This window comes from Impatiens glandulifera, chromosome 3 (genome assembly GCF_907164915.1).
Source record: "Impatiens glandulifera chromosome 3, dImpGla2.1, whole genome shotgun sequence".
NCBI classification, from domain to species: Eukaryota; Viridiplantae; Streptophyta; class Magnoliopsida; order Ericales; family Balsaminaceae; genus Impatiens; species Impatiens glandulifera.
Window position 1 is genome coordinate 56,395,593 of NC_061864.1, and position 18,132 is coordinate 56,413,724.

The window sequence follows — 18,132 nt, forward strand, 5'->3', positions numbered from 1 at the left end:
ACAATGTTGATTCGAGGCATGTGTTAGACACATTTCCCTTAAAACAGTTATAGTGTCTTCCGTTTGTGCTGGAGCTTATCATAGATGATTGTCTCTTAGGGTACAACGAATCTAGTAGTGATTCTACACTAGAATCACTACGTAACGAACTTGACCAAAGTACCTGAACTATCACCGAGTTCAGAGGAAAATGTCGAGTGAAAAACTCGAAGAACACTCACAAAAATAATGAAAGAACTCTTGAAATTCTAGAGTGAGAAATGATAAGATTATGTGTATATAAAAATTAAATTGAAGGGATTTATATTGCTTGAAATTAAACTCTAAAATCATTAATCATTTTTTTTATTCAACAACCACTAATCCATAATCTAACATTTGACATTTCTTACCTCTTCATTTTTCATCTTCACACGGTAGATTGAATTACTCCCAACAATAATTATCAATAACAATTAATATCAGAAATAAACTCATAATCTATATATATATATATATATATAATGATGCTTAATTTTTAAAGTGTCCGGATTGCCGGGTCGAGTGCTGTGGTTAATTTGGATACTTGGGTCGGATTGTGGGTTGACCCGTTTTTAAATTTAAAACGGTTAAAAATAAAATTAAAAATGTTAGAGGTATGTTTCGAACTTGCAACCTAACAAAACAAGTACAACTCTATAACCAACTAGGCTACAAAGACTTTATATTTTAAATTCAACACCAAATTTGATAAACGCGGGACGTTTTAATATTAATATAAGTTCAACTTTTTAACTAACTAATCTATATATATATAATGATGCTTAATTTTTAAAATGTCCGGATTGCCGGGTCGAGAGCTGTGGTTAATTTGGATACTTGGGTCGGATTGTGGGTTGACCCGTTTTTAAATTTAAAACGGTTAAAAATAAAATTAAAAATGCTAGAGGTATGTTTCGAACTTGCAACCTAACAAAACAAGTACAACTCTTTAACCAACTAGGCTACAAAGACTTTATATTTTAAATTGAACACCAAATTTGATAAACGCGGGACGTTTTAATATTAATATAAGTTCAACTTTTTAACTAACTAATCTATATATATATATAATGATGCTTAATTTTTAAAGTGTCCGGATTGCCGGGTCGAGAGCTGTGGTTAATTTGAATACTTGGTCGGATTGTGGGTTGACCCGTTTTTAAATTTAAAACGGTTAAAAATAAAATTAAAAATGCTAGAGGTATGTTTCGAACTTGCAACCTAACAAAACAAGTACAACTCTATAACCAACTAGGCTACAAAGACTTTATATTTTAAATTCAACACCAAATTTGATAAACGCGGGACGTTTTAATATTAATATAAGTTCAACTTTTTAACTAACTAATCTATATATATATATATAATGATGCTTAATTTTTAAAGTGTCCGGATTGCCGGGTCGAGAGCTGTGGTTAATTTGGATACTTGAGTCGGATTGTGGGTTGACCCGTTTTTAAATTTAAAACGGTTAAAAATAAAATTAAAAATGCTAGAGGTATGTTTTGAACTTGCAACCTAACAAAATAAGTACAACTTTTTAACCAACTAGGCTATAAAGACTTTATATTTTAAATTGAACACCAAATTTGATAAACGCGGGACGTTTTAATATTAATATAAGTTCAACTTTTTAACTAACTAATCTATATATATATAATGATGCTTAATTTTTAAAGTGTCCGGATTGCCGGGTCGAGAGCTGTGGTTAATTTGGATACTTGGGTCGGATTGTGGGTTGACCCGTTTTTAAATTTAAAACGGTTAAAAATAAAATTAAAAATGATAGAGGTATGTTTCGAACTTGCAACCTAACAAAACAAGTACAACTCTATAACCAACTATGCTACAAAGACTTTATATTTTAAATTCAACACCAAATTTGATAAACGCGGGACGTTTTAATATTAATATAAGTTCAACTTTTTAACTAACTAATCTATATATATATATATAATGATGCTTAATTTTTAAAGTGTCCGGATTGCCGGGTCGAGAGCTGTGGTTAATTTGGATACTTAGGTCGGATTGTGGGTTGACCCGTTTTTAAATTTAAAACGGTTTAAAATAAAATTAAAAATGCTAGAGGTATGTTTCGAACTTGCAACCTAACAAAATAAGTACAACTTTTTAACCAACTAGGCTATAAAGACTTTATATTTTAAATTCAACACCAAATTTGATAAACGCGGGACGTTTTAATATTAATAAAAGTTCAATTTTTTAACTAACTAATATATAATGATGTTGAGTAAATGGATAATTGAGTCGGATTGTGGGTTGACTCACTCATAAACTTAAAACGGTTAAAAATAAAATAAAAAATGTTATCCGTAATTTTTTTTCACGGTTTTTATATTATTACTCGTGCAAATGCACGGGCTAAATGCTAGTTATTATGATGATAATTAACAATATTAAATGTATTCAATATTTGTTAATTGTCTCAATCAATGAAATTAATATTAATTAAATAATTAACAAATTCACTTTAATTGAATTAAATTTCACCTTAACTCACATTTAAATTTATTATGAATTTTATTTGAATTAAATTTGTCCAAATTCTTATTTCTATTGAATTAAGAATTTTAATAATGCACTTATATCATAATATTAAAAATAATAAATAAAGTGAATATAATTATATCACGTTATATTGGGTATTTTGTGACTTTGACATAATCAATATTAAGATCTTAACATATTTCTCAGTTGTATTTGGTGATCGGGACTCTTCTCAACGTTCGAGTGATGTCGTGAACATCAATTCAAATATATCGCTAAATTTATTTATTTGTGCGTTTAAAGACCATCTCCAACCCTACTACAAATTCATGTGCACAACCATCTTCATTTTCCCTCTCTGATCGAACACCAAATGAAAACCCAAAATGAGAATTTCATCAAAATGTTCACAACCGCATAATTTAATCAAATTAAAAAAAATACCCTTAAAGTTTATTAATATTTTTGATTTGGATATCTAACTTTTTAAAATAATTTATTTCAACATTTAATTTGATCCTTTAACTTTTATATTTAATTTTTTATATAATTTATTTATATATTAATTTTTGTTTTTATTCTATATATTTTTTACCTATCATAAATTTATTAAAGATATTTCTCTTTCAATTCAGTGCTGTCAAACTCGCGAGTCAACTCGTGAACTTGTTCAAGTTTACGATTTAACTCAAAAAAAACGAGTCACAAGCTATAATAACTCGTTAGAGTGTAAAATCGGTATTTATTCGCGAGTTGACAGAAGATTGAGAGAGAAGTATGAAGATGGAGATTTAGAGAGAATAAAAAAAATGGAGATGCGGCGCGGATGAAGATGTGGGGATGTGGGTATGAGTTAGGGTTTCTTAATATTTATATTTGATATTATTGTAATGATGGATAGAAAGTTATATATATTAGATAATAAGTTTATTAGTTATATTTTATTTTGAATTAATATAAATATATAATATTGTTATATATTCATTTTTTTAATAATATTTTTAATAATTAATTTTTTTATATATAAATGATTTAATATTAATTTAATAATTAATATATTTTTAGAGTAAAATCTTACGATTTTACTATTCGGTTTTGATTTACGAGTTTATAAACCTTTAACGATTTTACGTAAACTCTCGATTTTAACGGCCTTTCTCCAACTCTTTATGTAATCCAAGGGAAAGAATATAATATGGATTATTATTTAGCTGATAACATATATCCAAAATGGTCTACCATCGTGCAAACAATTCATAAGCTACGTGATTTGAAGAAAAAATATTATGCAATGAAATATGAAACATATAGAAATGGCATTGAACGTGCATTTGGAGTTCTTCCATCATGTTTTGTAATTGTAGTAGGACCGGTACGATATTAGAGGAAAAAAGTGTTGCATGATATAATGACTACATGTATAATTTTGCATAACATGATTATTTAGGATGAACGTGACCTTAGTGCACCTACTGAAATTGAAATGAAAACGCTTTCACCGGATATCAAAATGATGATAGATGAAAATACTCGATTTCAAAATTTCATATTTCGGTACGAAAAAATAAAAAATAAAGAAGCTCACATTGCACTTCGTAGTGCATTAATTGATCATTTGTGAGAGAGGAGTACACCAATTCCGAGGTTGTTACATCTTCTATTTTTTTTTTTTTGTACGAAGTACTATTTAATAATGCTTGTTTTTGTAATAATATTCATGTTTAATGTAATTTGCGTTTATTTAATGATGTTTATTTTATTTTTTAATAATATTTGTTTGGATGTAATTTTGTTTGCTCGTATAATTTGCATTTATTTAACGATATAATTAATCTGTATTTTTTATGTGTACAAATTATTGATCTATAATTAATTTTATTATAATTTTTTTAATGGGTCTGAGTTTGAAAAAATATTGAAGTTTAATATGTAAAGTTGATAAATATATAGATAGTTATTAAAAATGTTAAAAAGTTGGTTTAAAAAGAAATATTGTTATCATATTTTTTGAGTTTGAAAATAAATTTTGAATTGAAGACGAAGAATTGATTGACCCATCAAAATATTTGTAATTTTTTTATGACTAAATTTTATATAGTATATATAGCTTGATAGGTACATTTCAACTATCTTTGTAGCTAGTTATTTATGTTATTTTAAAAATATATATTTTATATCTGACATGAATAAATTTCTTTAAAAAAATATTTTTGTTTTCATGTGCTTGAATCAATCACATCTGAATCATATGGACTGTATTGTTACAACAAACCTGATAGGTTTCATACATAAATTAAAGGGGACATGATATACCATCTAATTATTGAATGGGGGAAAGAGAAATTTAGTTCACTTTACAATATGCTCAAAAACTTTTATTCTTTCTCCATCTTAGCTGTTCTCATCTAAAGGAAGAGGACATTGGAAAAAAGGAAAGTAAGTGTTAATGGAAGAAGTTGCAGTATTGTCAGGGTTGGTTTTGGGGCAATTCTTGTGCGCAGGAAATTCAGCCATGTTAAATTATCTTCAGAATTTGGGTCTTCCTTCTTCATCAATTGTCATTTTCTCCTCCATTGCCACTTTTCTCCTTCTTTCTCCTCCCTCCATTTACTTCGAAAGGTAAATCCTCCTCTCTCGTCTTGAAACTAGTATTTATAGCCTAACCGTAAAAAAATATGAATATCTCTAACCTTATATAGATTCTGGGTTTGAGCTCGTCAGCCTACAAATTTCGTTTGTCGGTATGGTGCGGATTATCTGCTTAACATTAACATGTCGGAATATATTTTTTCTCATGATATAATATATCAGGGTTAAATGTTTTGTCATATTTTATACTTTACTATTGTTTGGTTACTTTTACAAAAGTTTTGTAATTTTTGCAAAATAAAAATCTATAACCATTCTTTTATTGGCTTGAGTTAAAACAAACTTTGAGTGAGCATAATTTAAATAAAATAAATAATAATTATTCAATATATTTATTTTAAGCATTTATAAATATCTAATTTGTGGATTTCTGCAGAGATAAATGGCCCAAGAAACCATCTTTCAAATTGTTGGTATTCCTGGTTTTAGTATCTCTTGGAGGGTAAGTATTGAACAAAATACTTCATTTTTTTTTCCTTAAAGAAAAAATAATAATATTTTTTTTTTAAAAAAAAAGAAGAAGATTTCTTTGCTTTCATTTGATTTTTACTGAATCAAAATATGCAGGGTAACTTTGTTTCAATCATTCCTTCTTAAAGGGATGAAGCTAACCTCACCCACCATGGCCAATGCTCTGCAAAACCTTTCACCTGCCATCATCTTTGTTATAGCTATTGCATTTAGGTACTAATAATAATTGTGTTATTCAAATTTTATCGTATCTTTTGTATTGTATTTTAAATAATATCGTATATACAAAGAATCAAGGACGGATCTACATTAAATGTTCTAAGGTGCACTCAAACACACCAAAAAAAAGGAATATATATAAATTGCAAAGTGAAATTATTCCCTAAATCTTATTTACTATGTATTAAATATTTACTTAGTTTTTCACATTTATTTCATGAAATCCACACAAATTTATGTCAAACTCATCTAACTCAAATTCATGAATACATTTAATTTTTTTTTATCAGGTAGGGGCAATTTTTTATTTATTTTTTATTTTTAACCAATGCACTAATAAAATTTAAAAAAAAAAGTGTATTCTTATTTTTTTTTTACCCAATCGCAGTTTAGAGAAAGTCAAATTGGAAAATATCTACACTAAAGTAAAGATTGCGGGAACATTGTTGTGTGTCTCCGGGGCAGTAACTATGAGTATTTTTAAAAGCGCCACTCAGATTACTAACTTGGAAAATATAATATTAGATTCAGACAAAATTATTGGTTGCTTGTATCTTGTCGCATCCTCCGTTTCCTTGTCTTTCGCCATCGTTTTGCAGGTAAAACATGAAAAACCACGTGGGTAAATCAATAAATTTCTCTTTACTTTGTCTAGTCTTATTTTTAGATAAATAAATACTAATAAATATTTATGCAGGCTTTAATTCTTATTGAGTATCAAGCACCGGTTTCACTATGTGCAATAACAGCAATTATAGGAGTGTTCATAGCATCTGTAATAGAATTGGTAACAAATCATAAAGTTGAGACTGGTTTGTTAATGGTTAACTCCATTGAATTGATTGGTTATTATCTTCTGGTAAATCCATATCTCTGTTTCTTTCTTTATTTAATTGAACATTTTATTAAGAAAACACTAAAAATTGAAATTATATAGGTGGGAACAATTAATGGATCCATGATTAGTATCAATTTGTGGGCAATGAAGAAGAAAGGGCCAGTGTTTGTTTCCATGTTTTCTCCACTCTCAGCTGTTATATCAGCCTTTATCTCATACTTCACCTTGGGAGAAACCTTTTCAATTGGAAGGTATGAATGAATGTGTTCTTCTTTTCTTTTTTTGTTTCAAGAACTAAACTTCAATTAAATGATCGGTAATTCAAACGATAAGGTGTATACAAATATATTATAGAGAATCTAGTGAAAACCTAGTATTAAGGACTAAAACGCTAATAAATATGACAATATTAATCTTTAGGATGATTTTTATGAGAATGCTTTTTTTTCACATATAGTTGTTTTCCGCTTAACCGGTAGTTGATCGGAAATGGGATGACATAATATTTATGTTTTCTAGTCCCAAACCCTAATAAAAATAAATAAATATAATATCGTAACAATTATTTATCCTTTATATTTTATAAGAGTTTTAGGTTACTTTATTCGTAATAATATAAAATTTGTAATATATTATACTTAAAATATATTTTTACTTTTTATAATATAATAAAAATAATTTCTCGCGATTTTTTTTTTTTGAAAAGTGGGTATTGTTAACTGTAAAACAAAGTTTTGAAAAATATAACGCGCCTAAACTGTTCTATGGTTATCTCGAATTGTGATCATAAATCACAGAAATCTTTGAAAAACAACATTTTTTATCTACTTATTGTATTTTTGATTTTGTAGTGAGTTTTCTATTTGAAATTAATTTTTAGATGAGATACCCACTTTTTTTTACATATAAAAAAACATGTATAGTTTTATTGGGGATCACAATCAACATTTTCAACATGTTTTTCTAAATAAGCTAGTTATTTCTAGTTGAATTTTTTTCTCCCATTTAGTGTTTACTAAATTTGTGATTTTGGTTTCAAATGTAATAAATGATTTTGGTTATTAATGACAGCCTTGTTGGGATGTTCATCATGTTCGCCGGACTGTACTTCTTTTTATGGGCTAAAGGAAAAGAAGAGGATCCATGTGAAGTAGCCACCAAAGATTTGACAATTGAGAATGACATGGAAAAACCTTTAATATTGTAAATAAGATTTCTATTGAATTTATTTTACATGCATGTTCGAAAACACTTAAAATTGAACTAATATTATTAAATATATTAATATATGCATAATTAAAGTATATTTCAGAACATTATTTCATTTAAATCAATATCTCAATAAAATATTTAAAAAAATTAAAAAATTAAAAAAAATAAACATATTTTTGTCTAATTTGGAAATTGTTTTCATTAAGGAGTTCTTGTTTTTCAAAAATATTGAGTTATACAATTAGAATCAAATAAAATAGTAAGGCTTCATTTTATGAAAGGTAGGATAATTATTACTCATGAATTTATTTTTATTTTATAACATAGATGAATTTGGGTGGTTATGTTGATCCTTTCTATATAATTATATTAATATAGATGATGAGAGAATAACTTTATTTTATGAAGGGAGGATAAATTTGTCATTTTTTGTGTGTTTCTGCAGGCTAATGTTGATCCTTTCTATATAATTATATTAATAGATGATGAAAGAATAACTAGTGGTCAAAGTCTTTATACAACACAACAATATAGTATTTATAGTCTCCTAATATTCTACCTACATAATATTTTAACATACTGCTGATCTTGTTGAATTACATTCCCTAATAATAATATATATTTTTTTTTGTTGAATGAGTTACGAACATTTGGCACACATGTTATTGGCACATAATTATAATTAGATGCTTCTAGTTTTTCCTGTTGTGTATCTCCCGGAAGTTAGACTATTACATTTTCTTTGATAAGATTATGCCACAAGATTGGCTATTTTAACCATATTGAACTTATTTGAAGTAATTAGGAGGTTAACAAATTTTAAATATTTGAATCCTGCGTATACTTATGTCTTTTTATCAAAATTAGTTATTCACTCTCTGGTAATAATTAATTTGATTTAAAGCTGATTATGTACTTAATATGTTTTCATATACCTCTTCTTGCATTATTCTTGCATTAATTGATTGGAATTTGGAAAGAGCTTTTAAAAATTTAAAATTCTTATGTTTGTTCTTGTACTATTTGGGTATCATTAAATTATTATTTTTAATATATATATATATATATATATATATATATATATATATATATATATATATATATATATATATATTTGTTGATAGAGAAGGAGAATATGTGTTTATATGGATATCCATCCGAATGAGCAGTGGGAGGCAGTGGGAGGCTGCTATACCTTTTTAAGAAGTGCCTCCAGAGTATCATGAGCCTTCAATTGGTATCAACTTTGTTAGGGACGGTATGCTGAAGTATAAATACTAACAATCTAATTAGAAGATAAATAATGTTTACCGTAATATTTTTTTCACGATTTTTTATATTATTACTCGTGCAAATACACGGGATGCATGCTAGTTATTATTAGTACCTGAATGCAATAGCTATAATAAAGATGATGGCAGGTGAAAGGTTTTGCATAGCATTGGCCATGGTGGGTGAGGTTAGTTTCATCCCTTTAAGAAGGAATGATTGAAACAAAGTTACCCTGCATGTTTTGATTCAGTAAAAATCAAATTAAAGCAAAGAAATCTTCTTCTTTTTTCTAAAAAAAAAATTATTATTTTTTCTTTAGGAAAAAAAATGAAGTATTTTGTTCAATACTTACCCTCCAAGAGATACTAAAACCAGGAATACCAACAATTTGAAAGATGGTTTCTTGGGCCATTTATCTCTGTAGAAATCCACAAATTAGATATTTATAAATGCTTAAAATAAATATATTGAATAATTATTATTTATTTTATTTAAATTAGGCTCATTCAAAGTTTGTTTTAGCTCATTATAAAACTTTTGTAAAATTAACCAGACAATAGTAATGTATAAAAAATGACAAGACATTTAACCACAATGATAAATTATAACATGAGAAAAAATATAATTTTTTTTTACAAAAACATGAAAATAATAAAAAAATAAAAAAATAAACCCATCAAATAATATCTCAGATCCAACAATATGCATCTTAAAGACTATAAATTTAACACATATTCTTCTTTATTTAAGTTAAAACTCTACTGCTTCTCAATTAATAAAACATTTAAAATTGTGTATTCAATCTTTTATTAATTAATTTTATTAAACAATTTGGGATTTAGTGCAACTCAATGGAGACTCTTATTTAAAATTTTTTTTTATTTTATTTTTTTTTTATAAAATATTGAGTTTTGTTTTCTTCTTCGGGATGCGACTAATCCTTACGGGTTAAGTAGATAGTCCGCAAACACATTTAACTAGACGAACGAAATTTGTCGCTTGACGGACTCGAACTCAAAATCTCTACAAGGTTAGAGATATCCAATTCTTTTTACGTTAGTCTAAAAATACTAATTTCAAGACGACATGAGTAGGATTTACCTTTCAAAGTAGATGGAGGGAGGAGAAAGAAGGAGAAAAGTGGCAATGGAGGAGAAAATGACAATTGATGAAGAAGGAAGACCCAAATTCTGAAGATAATTTAACATGGCTGAATTTCCTGCGCACAAGAATTGCCCCAAAACCATCCCTGAGAATACTGCAACTTCTTCCATTAACACTTTTCTATTTACTTTCCCTTTTCAGATGTCCTCTTCAGATGATCAGAAAAGCTAAGATGGAGAAAGAAAAAAAGTTTCAAGCAGATTGTAGAGTGAACTAAATTTCTCTTACCCCATTCATTAATTTTACTAAGTTTCTCTTTATAAAATATTACGGTAAACTTGTTATTAGCCTAGTTGGTTAAAAGGTTGTACTTGTTTTGTTAGGTTGCAAGTTCGAACCATACCTATAGCATTTTTAATTTTATTTTTAACCGTTTTAAGTTTATGGGCGGGTCAACCCACAATCCGACCCAAATATTTATTTACTCTCACATATATCCAAATTAACCACAGCTCTCGACCCGGCAATCCGGACACTTTAAAAATTAAGCATCATTATATATATATATATATTAGTTAGTTAACCGATGCACTAATAAAATTTCTAAAAAAAAAGATTATTCTTATTTTTCTACCCAATCGCAGTTTAGAGAAAGTCAAAATGGGAAATATCTACACTAAAATGAAGATAGCGGGAACATTATTGTGTGTATCGGGGCAGTAACTATGAGCATTTTTAAGAGCGCCACTCAGATTACTAACGTGGAAAATATAATATTAGATTCAGACAAAATTATCGGTTGCTTGTATCTTGTCGCATCTTCAGTTTCCTTGTCTTTCGCCATCGTTTTGCAGGTAAAACACGAAAACCCGAGGGTAAATCTGTAAATTTATCTTAAATTTGTCTAGTTTTAAAAATATTAACAATTATTTTTAAATAAATAAATACTAATAAATATTTATGCAGGCTTTAATTCTTATTGAGTATCAAGCACCAGTTTCACTATGTGCAATAACAGCGATTATAGGAGTGTTCATAGCATCTTTAATAGAATTGGTTACAAATCATAAAGTTGAGACTGGTTTGTTAATGGTTAACTCCATTGAATTGATTGGTTATTATCTGCTGGTAAATCTATATCTCTGTTTCTTTCTTTATTTAATTGAACAATTTATTAAGAAAACACTAAAAATTGAAATTATATAGGTGGGAACAATTAATGGATCCATGATTAGTATCACTTTGTGGGCAATGAAGAAGAAAGGGCCAGTGTTTGTTTCCATGTTTTCTCCACTCTCAGCTGTTATATTAGCCTTTGTCTCATACTTCACCTTGGGAGAAACCTTTTCAATTGGAAGGTATCAATGAATGTGTTATTCTTCTCTTTAATTTAAGAACTAAACTTCAATTAAATGATCGGTAATTCACACGATAAGGTGTATACAAATATTATATATATAGAGAATCGAGAGAAAACCAAGTATTGAAGACTAAAACGCTAACAATATTAATCTTTACGATGGTTTTTATTAGAATGTTTTTTTTTTAAAATATAATTGTTTTTGGTGTAACCGATAGTTGATTGGAAATGGGCTGACATAATATTTATGTTTTCTATTCTCAAACCCTAATAAAAACAAATAAATATATAATATCGTAACAATTATTTATCCTTTATATTTTATAAGAGTTTTAGATTACTTCCTTCATAATAATATAATTTTCTTTTAATATATTATACTATAATATTATATAAAATATAATTTTATCTTAAAAATAAAATATTATTTTTTATAATATAAAACAGTCCCACAAAAATCTTTTGAAAAATGGGTATTGAATACTGTAAAAAAAAAAATTAATATATTGGGGGTAAACCGTTCTATTGTCATTTCGAATTGTGATAATAAATCTTTGAAAAAAAACATTTTTATCAACTTGTTGTATTTTTGTTTTTGTTGTGATAATACATCATAGAGCTCATTTGTAAACAACATTTTTATTAAATTATTGTATGTGATTGCATTATTTAATCAAAACAAATTATTGTATGTGATTTCATTATTTAATCAAAACTTTCAATTGTTGATTTATTTTGAGAAATAATTACAAGATCATTAGGTATACAAATAAGGTTGGCTTCTTAGGTGGTCTAATTGAGATTGTAGTGAGTTTTCTTTTAGGAATTAATTTTTAGATGAGATGCGCCACCTTTTATACATATAAAAAACATGTTGAGTTTTATTGGGGATCATAGTCAACATTTTCAACATGTTTTCTAAATAGTTGAATTTTTTCACCAATTTAGTGTTTTCTAAATTTGTGATCATTTTGGTTTCAAATGTAATAATTAAATGTTTTTTGGTTATTAATGGCAGCCTTGTTGGGATGTTCATCATGTTCGCCGGACTGTACTTCTTTTTATGGGCTAAAGGAAAAGAAGAGGATCCATGTGAAGTAGACACCAAAGATTTGACAATTGAGAATGATATGGAAAAACCTTTAATATCGTAAATAAGGTTTCTGTTGAATTTATTGTATGTGTATGTTTGGAAACATCTGAATAAATGTTATTAAATATATTAATTAATATATAATTAAAATAAATTTTAAAATATTATTTCATCTAAATCAATATCTTAATAAAATATTATAAAAAAAAATAATTTCTAAACAAATTTTAAAAAGATTGTCCAAACCCAGATTTGAAAATTTTTTCATTTAGGAGTACTTGTTTTTCAATAATATTGAGTTAGATCATTAGAATCAAATAAAATAGTAAGGCTTCATTTTATGAAAGGTAGTATAATTATTGCTCATGGTTTTATTAATAATATATATATAATATATATATATATATATTATTAATTTATATATAGATCCTGAGAGACGGATCTATGTTTTTTTTTTTTATTTTAGATTATGACATAATCTCTTATTTTTTAAAATATTTTCAATTTAGTTCACTATTTTTTCTCAAATTCATATTTTTATATAAAATGAGTTAAAATATATTTTTATTCATTTGTTTTATTTATAATTTTCTAATATGTTTTTTTTAAGGCTATTCTAATTTTTTTTTTAAGCACACCCGAATTCAAATTTCTAAATCCGTCCTGATCTATGTATACACTGTAACCTATACACTATAAGCCCAAACCCAATCATGGTTGACATTCTTTTTGAGTTTTTTTTTTTTTTTTTTAAATGGTTCTAATTTTAGAGAACAACCATGAACAATTGAAGTTAGTCATTAATATTAAATATAGAAAAAAGCTAGAATCTTGAATGGTCAAACCAACAAAGTCGAACCATTAATGAGAATCTCGAATGAGTGGCAACACCGAGGGCGACATAAGTTCAAACAAAGACAAGAAGAGCGATGGGGTTGTTTTTCATTCAAATGAGTTCTTTCTTTACTATGAAAAGTAGAGAATCACACCCGTGGCGGGGACTGTAGCTGCAATTCGAGAAAGATTATAATCTTTTTCTCTTAAATGAAAACCCTTTTTTTACTATAAAATATGATTGTAATAAATATCAAAATTTAAAAATATCCCTGTTAAAAAAATGTCAACCATAGTTGGGGTTTGAGCTTCACTCACGTGAGTTAATTTGTGAGAAAGGAATCAAACAGTTTACATATGTCCATTAATTAGTGGATTCGATCTGTATAAAGATATTTATAAGTAGTTAATTCCTATCATTTTCCTTAACATGTACAAAACTTAAGGTGTGGGTTACTTGAATAAATTTAAATTATTTTAAAAAAAAAAATTATTGACATTGATTTTGAAAAAAATATTTTTTTTAATTTTAAAAAATATTAATGAATAATAATAAAATTATTGTTTTAAAAATGAAATAAATAATATTTTAATTAATAAATTGAATGAAATAATTATAAATCGATAAACAAAATAAAATTAATTATGTAAAAAATTAAGATAATGCTAGATTGTTAGTTTCCTACATTCAACAAAAACAAACTTTAATTATTATGCTTTAAATAATGAGATGTTAAATAATTGCATTTTGTTTTGGTTTGGTTGCATAAATTTGAGTTCATTTTAGTCAATGTTAATGTAATAGACAAGTGTCATGATGTTAATGTATTGAATATATCGACGACTCCATCTTTAAAGAGAAACTTAACAATGGTATTAAAACGTATTTAATGGTTAATAGAATGTGTGGATACTCGTTAATCAATGTATAGATGAACTTGTAAATTAAAAGCTTATTTATAAAATACATGTATATATACAAATTTATAAATATAATTCAACGATTATAAATAATATAATAATTAAAGTATTCATATTCTATAATTGAGACTAATTTCCAAAGCTAAAAACCAGTTTTAAAGAGTTATATATGCAAAGACTAGAATTCCATAATTATTACAAAGTTATTGAAAAATTATAAATAATTAAATGTGGAGTGATAAACAGTTTTTTATATTTAAAAAAGAGTTTTAATATATTATATAGAGTGAAGTGTTATTCGTTATTAATTTTTTATTTTTTTTATAATTTTGAAATTTTTATATACAAATAAATTTAATAGATCTACACTGATAAGTTAAAATAGATATATTGGTTGATGTGGTATATAAATCAGGTTATTGTTAATAACTAATTAGAGTCACTTGGGTTGTCAATATATTTGAATTTTATGTGAGTGTAAATGAGTAGGAAAACCCGTTGTCAACGTATTTGAATTTTATGTGAGTGTAAATGAGTAGGATAACCGGTGGTCAAATATGGATAAAGTTATAAATATAATCCAACAATTACATTCAAATCTAAATTTGATAGATATAATCCAACAATTACATTCAAATCTAAATTTGATAGATTAAAATAAATACATTTGTTTACGTGGATATATAAATCATGTTATTAATAATTAATGGAAGTCAAATTGGTTGTGAACCATTTGAATATTTATGTGAAGAGTAGGATAAACCTTGGGTCAAATACGGATAAACTTGTGTGTCAAAATCTTATTTACAAATTATATTCATACACGTTTGAAAGTTGACGTGTTCACGTTCTACCCTCGAAGACTATAGTTTGAATCTCAATTTATGTGAATTTTAGTAAGTTTTATTTGCGGAAACCATGGTTCAAAATTTTCTAATTTCATGAGTTATTTTGAAAATTATAAAGAGTTGTTTATTTCGAATGGTTAGATAAGCTCTAACATATTCATATAGTGTGAAGTGTTCTTCGTCAAATTTATTAATTTTTTTTTTTCAAAATCTTATATATATATATATATATTACCAAATCTAGTATGTCTAAACTAAATATGAAAATAGAAATATTAGTTGGTATGAACATATAAGTCATGTTATATTATTAATAATTAATGAAAAGTTAGTGTTGTTGTGGCATATTATTTTTTTAAATGTGTATGTTTAAAGTTTAAACCCTTCATCTATAATCATTATTCTATAAAGAATATAACTATCCAACTAATCTAAGTTATTTATAAAAATAATTAAAAAATAAAAGTTTCATAGGGCCCATCAATATCCAATCTTCGAGAGGTCGGGTCTCTATGCACTCATAATGAATCTTCATGTAAGTTTAAATGAGTAGTGTAACCTGTTATTCAATTGTTCAATATACGGATATGGGTAAAATTCACTTCCAAAATATATTTATGTAAAAAAATATAATTAAAGAAATAAAAAATGGTCTAATGAATAGTGTTCACATTCCACACTCGATATTAAAGTTCGGATAATAATGATATTATATGTGATGAGTTTTCTATTTTTAAATATCTATACACAAAATTATAAATGAAATTTTCGTGTGATAATTCGCCCTAAGGAGGAGAGGGTAACAATCATAAATGAATAATAATTAAAATGTTCACTTTTCATTAAGATGTTAAAAAAGAATAGAGTTCGATTTTTGCGAATATGAAGAAATTATTTGAAATAAATAATTTTTTTATACTTGAAAATTAGAGACTATTGCTCGAAATTTTTGCGAGCTTTATGAATTTATTTAATAAACAATTTTTTAATACTTCAAAAATTAATTAGATCTAAACTAATATGTAAAAATAAATATCTTAGTTGACATGGAGTCACGAACATATAAATTTATATCGTCAAATAATAAATTTATTTTATGTTTTCAAAGTTATTTTTTTTATTTAACATGTATTTGACTAATTTAACATATTTTTATCCGTTTTTGACATTTTTAACACGTTTTTAATATGTTTAACACGTTTTTCACGTTTAATACGTTCTTGACACGTTTCTCACATTTTTAACAAGTTTAATACGTTTTTCACACGTTTAACACATTTTTCACGATTTTGGCATATTTAATACGTTTTTGACACATTGAAATGTTTTTCATGTTTTTAACATGTTTAATACGTTTAACACGTTTTGACATGTTTTTCACGATTATGACACGTTTAACATATTTTGACACGGTTTTGGCACGTTTAACACATTTTGACACGTTTAACATGTTTTCACGTTTTTGACACGTTTAACACGTTTTTAACATGTTTAACATGTTTTCACACATTTTTCACATTTTTGGCACGTTTAACACGTTTTGACATATTTAACACATTTTCCATATTATCACGTTTTTTTCACATTTAATACGTTTTTGATATGTTTAACACGTTTCTTATATTTTGACACGTTTAATACATTTTTTACACGTTTAACATGCCAAAATGTGAAAAACATATTAAACATGCCAAAACATAAAAAATGTGTTAAACATGTCAAAACGTGTTAAACGTGCCAAAAACGTGTTAAAACTTGCCAAAACGTGTTAACGAGCAAAAATATATATTAAACATGTCAAAAATATGTTAAATATGCAAAAACGTGTTAAACGTGTTAAAATGTCAAAAACGTGTTAAACGTGTTAAACGTGTTAAAATGTCAAAAACGTGTTAAACGTGTTAAAATGTCAAAAACGTGTTAAAAGTGCCAAAAACATTAAAAACGTGTTAAACGTACTAAAACGTGTTAAATATGCTAAAAGTATGTTAAATGAATCAAAAATGTATTAAACGTGTTTAATATGTCAAAAACGTGTTAAACGTGCTAAAATGTGAAAAACGTGTTAAACGTGTTAAAAATGTGAAAAATGTGTTAAACGTGTAAAAAACGTGTAAACATATGAACAACGTGTTAAACATGCCAAAAACGTGAAAACATGTTAAACGTGTAAAAAACGTGTTAAACATATCAAAAACATGTTAAACGTATTAAAATGTCAAAAACGTGTTAAACGTGCCAAAAACGTAAAAATTGTGTTAAACTTGTCAAAAACGTGTTAAACATGTCAAAAACATGTTAAACGTGCCAAAAATGTGAAAAACGTGTTAAACTTGTCAAAAACGTGTTAAACGTATTAAACCTGTCAAAAATGTGTTAAACGTGACAAAAACGTGAAAAACGTGTTATTAGTGTAAAAACGTGTTAAATATGTCAAAACGTGTTAAACGTGTGAAAAATGTGTTGTGAGTCTGAAAACATGTTAAACATGTCAAAATCGTGTTAAACGTGTGAAAACGTGTTAAACGTGTTAAACATGTCAAAAATGTGTTTGAGTTAAAGTTGGAAGATGATTAGTTTATATTGGATTAATAATAGAGAATTAAATTAAATTTATTTAATTTGGGTAACCCTAATCCAACCTAAATTAAACTCAACCCATACTTAACTTAACCCATACTCAACCCAACCCAAATTAACTTACCCAAATTAATATTTTGGGTTTGGGTTTGGATAAACTCAAATTATGCTCACCTCTAGGAGTATTACAATTATTAGCATG

General features: G+C 26.5%; 3 protein-coding genes across 4 annotated transcripts; 2 read left to right on the top strand and 1 right to left on the bottom strand.

Moving 5' to 3' along the window:
• The first annotated feature begins 4,861 nt into the window (after positions 1-4,861).
• On the top strand, positions 4,862-8,616 carry LOC124931821 (WAT1-related protein At5g47470-like). Of its 2 annotated transcripts, XM_047472393.1 has the most exons (8): positions 4,862-5,148; positions 5,555-5,620; positions 5,746-5,862; positions 6,257-6,467; positions 6,566-6,727; positions 6,806-6,957; positions 8,364-8,371; positions 8,402-8,616. In XM_047472393.1, exons 1-8 carry the CDS (start codon positions 4,976-4,978, stop codon positions 8,413-8,415), a joined length of 903 nt encoding a protein of 300 aa, XP_047328349.1. In that variant the 5' UTR covers positions 4,862-4,975; the 3' UTR covers positions 8,416-8,616. The 2 variants fall into 2 exon arrangements, with proteins under 2 accessions (XP_047328349.1, XP_047328347.1); XM_047472391.1 differs by lacking the exons at positions 8,364-8,371; positions 8,402-8,616 and adding an exon at positions 7,778-8,238.
• A 682-nt stretch (positions 8,617-9,298) lies between these two features.
• Positions 9,299-10,580, bottom strand: LOC124930439 (WAT1-related protein At5g47470-like). The gene is made up of 3 exons (XM_047470781.1): positions 10,292-10,580; positions 9,543-9,608; positions 9,299-9,422 (listed from the first exon to the last, which is right to left on the bottom strand). Exons 1-3 carry the CDS (start codon positions 10,462-10,464, stop codon positions 9,299-9,301), a joined length of 363 nt encoding a protein of 120 aa, XP_047326737.1. The 5' UTR covers positions 10,465-10,580.
• A 326-nt stretch (positions 10,581-10,906) lies between these two features.
• On the top strand, positions 10,907-12,833 carry LOC124932650 (WAT1-related protein At5g47470-like). Its single transcript, XM_047473312.1, has 4 exons — positions 10,907-11,148; positions 11,261-11,422; positions 11,501-11,652; positions 12,673-12,833. Exons 1-4 carry the CDS (start codon positions 11,020-11,022, stop codon positions 12,806-12,808), a joined length of 579 nt encoding a protein of 192 aa, XP_047329268.1. The 5' UTR covers positions 10,907-11,019; the 3' UTR covers positions 12,809-12,833.
• Positions 12,834-18,132: the final 5,299 nt, after the last annotated feature.

Bases quoted from the DNA above. Each gene is read 5' to 3' on its own strand.
- LOC124930439 (XM_047470781.1), bottom strand. From the start codon at position 10,464: ATGGAAGAAGTTGCAGTATTCTCAGGGATGGTTTTGGGGCAATTCTTG. The intron at 9,609-10,291 runs GTAAATCCTACT...GGATTTCTACAG, and splicing joins CCCTCCATCTACTTTGAAAG to AGATAAATGGCCCAAGAAAC. The intron at 9,423-9,542 runs GTAAGTATTGAA...CAAAACATGCAG, and splicing joins GTTTTAGTATCTCTTGGAGG to GGTAACTTTGTTTCAATCAT.
- LOC124932650 (XM_047473312.1), top strand. From the start codon at position 11,020: ATGAGCATTTTTAAGAGCGCCACTCAGATTACTAACGTGGAAAATATA. The intron at 11,149-11,260 runs GTAAAACACGAA...ATATTTATGCAG, and splicing joins CTTTCGCCATCGTTTTGCAG to GCTTTAATTCTTATTGAGTA. The intron at 11,423-11,500 runs GTAAATCTATAT...GAAATTATATAG, and splicing joins TGATTGGTTATTATCTGCTG to GTGGGAACAATTAATGGATC.
- LOC124931821 (XM_047472391.1), top strand. From the start codon at position 4,976: ATGGAAGAAGTTGCAGTATTGTCAGGGTTGGTTTTGGGGCAATTCTTG. The intron at 5,149-5,554 runs GTAAATCCTCCT...GGATTTCTGCAG, and splicing joins CCCTCCATTTACTTCGAAAG to AGATAAATGGCCCAAGAAAC. The intron at 6,468-6,565 runs GTAAAACATGAA...ATATTTATGCAG, and splicing joins CTTTCGCCATCGTTTTGCAG to GCTTTAATTCTTATTGAGTA.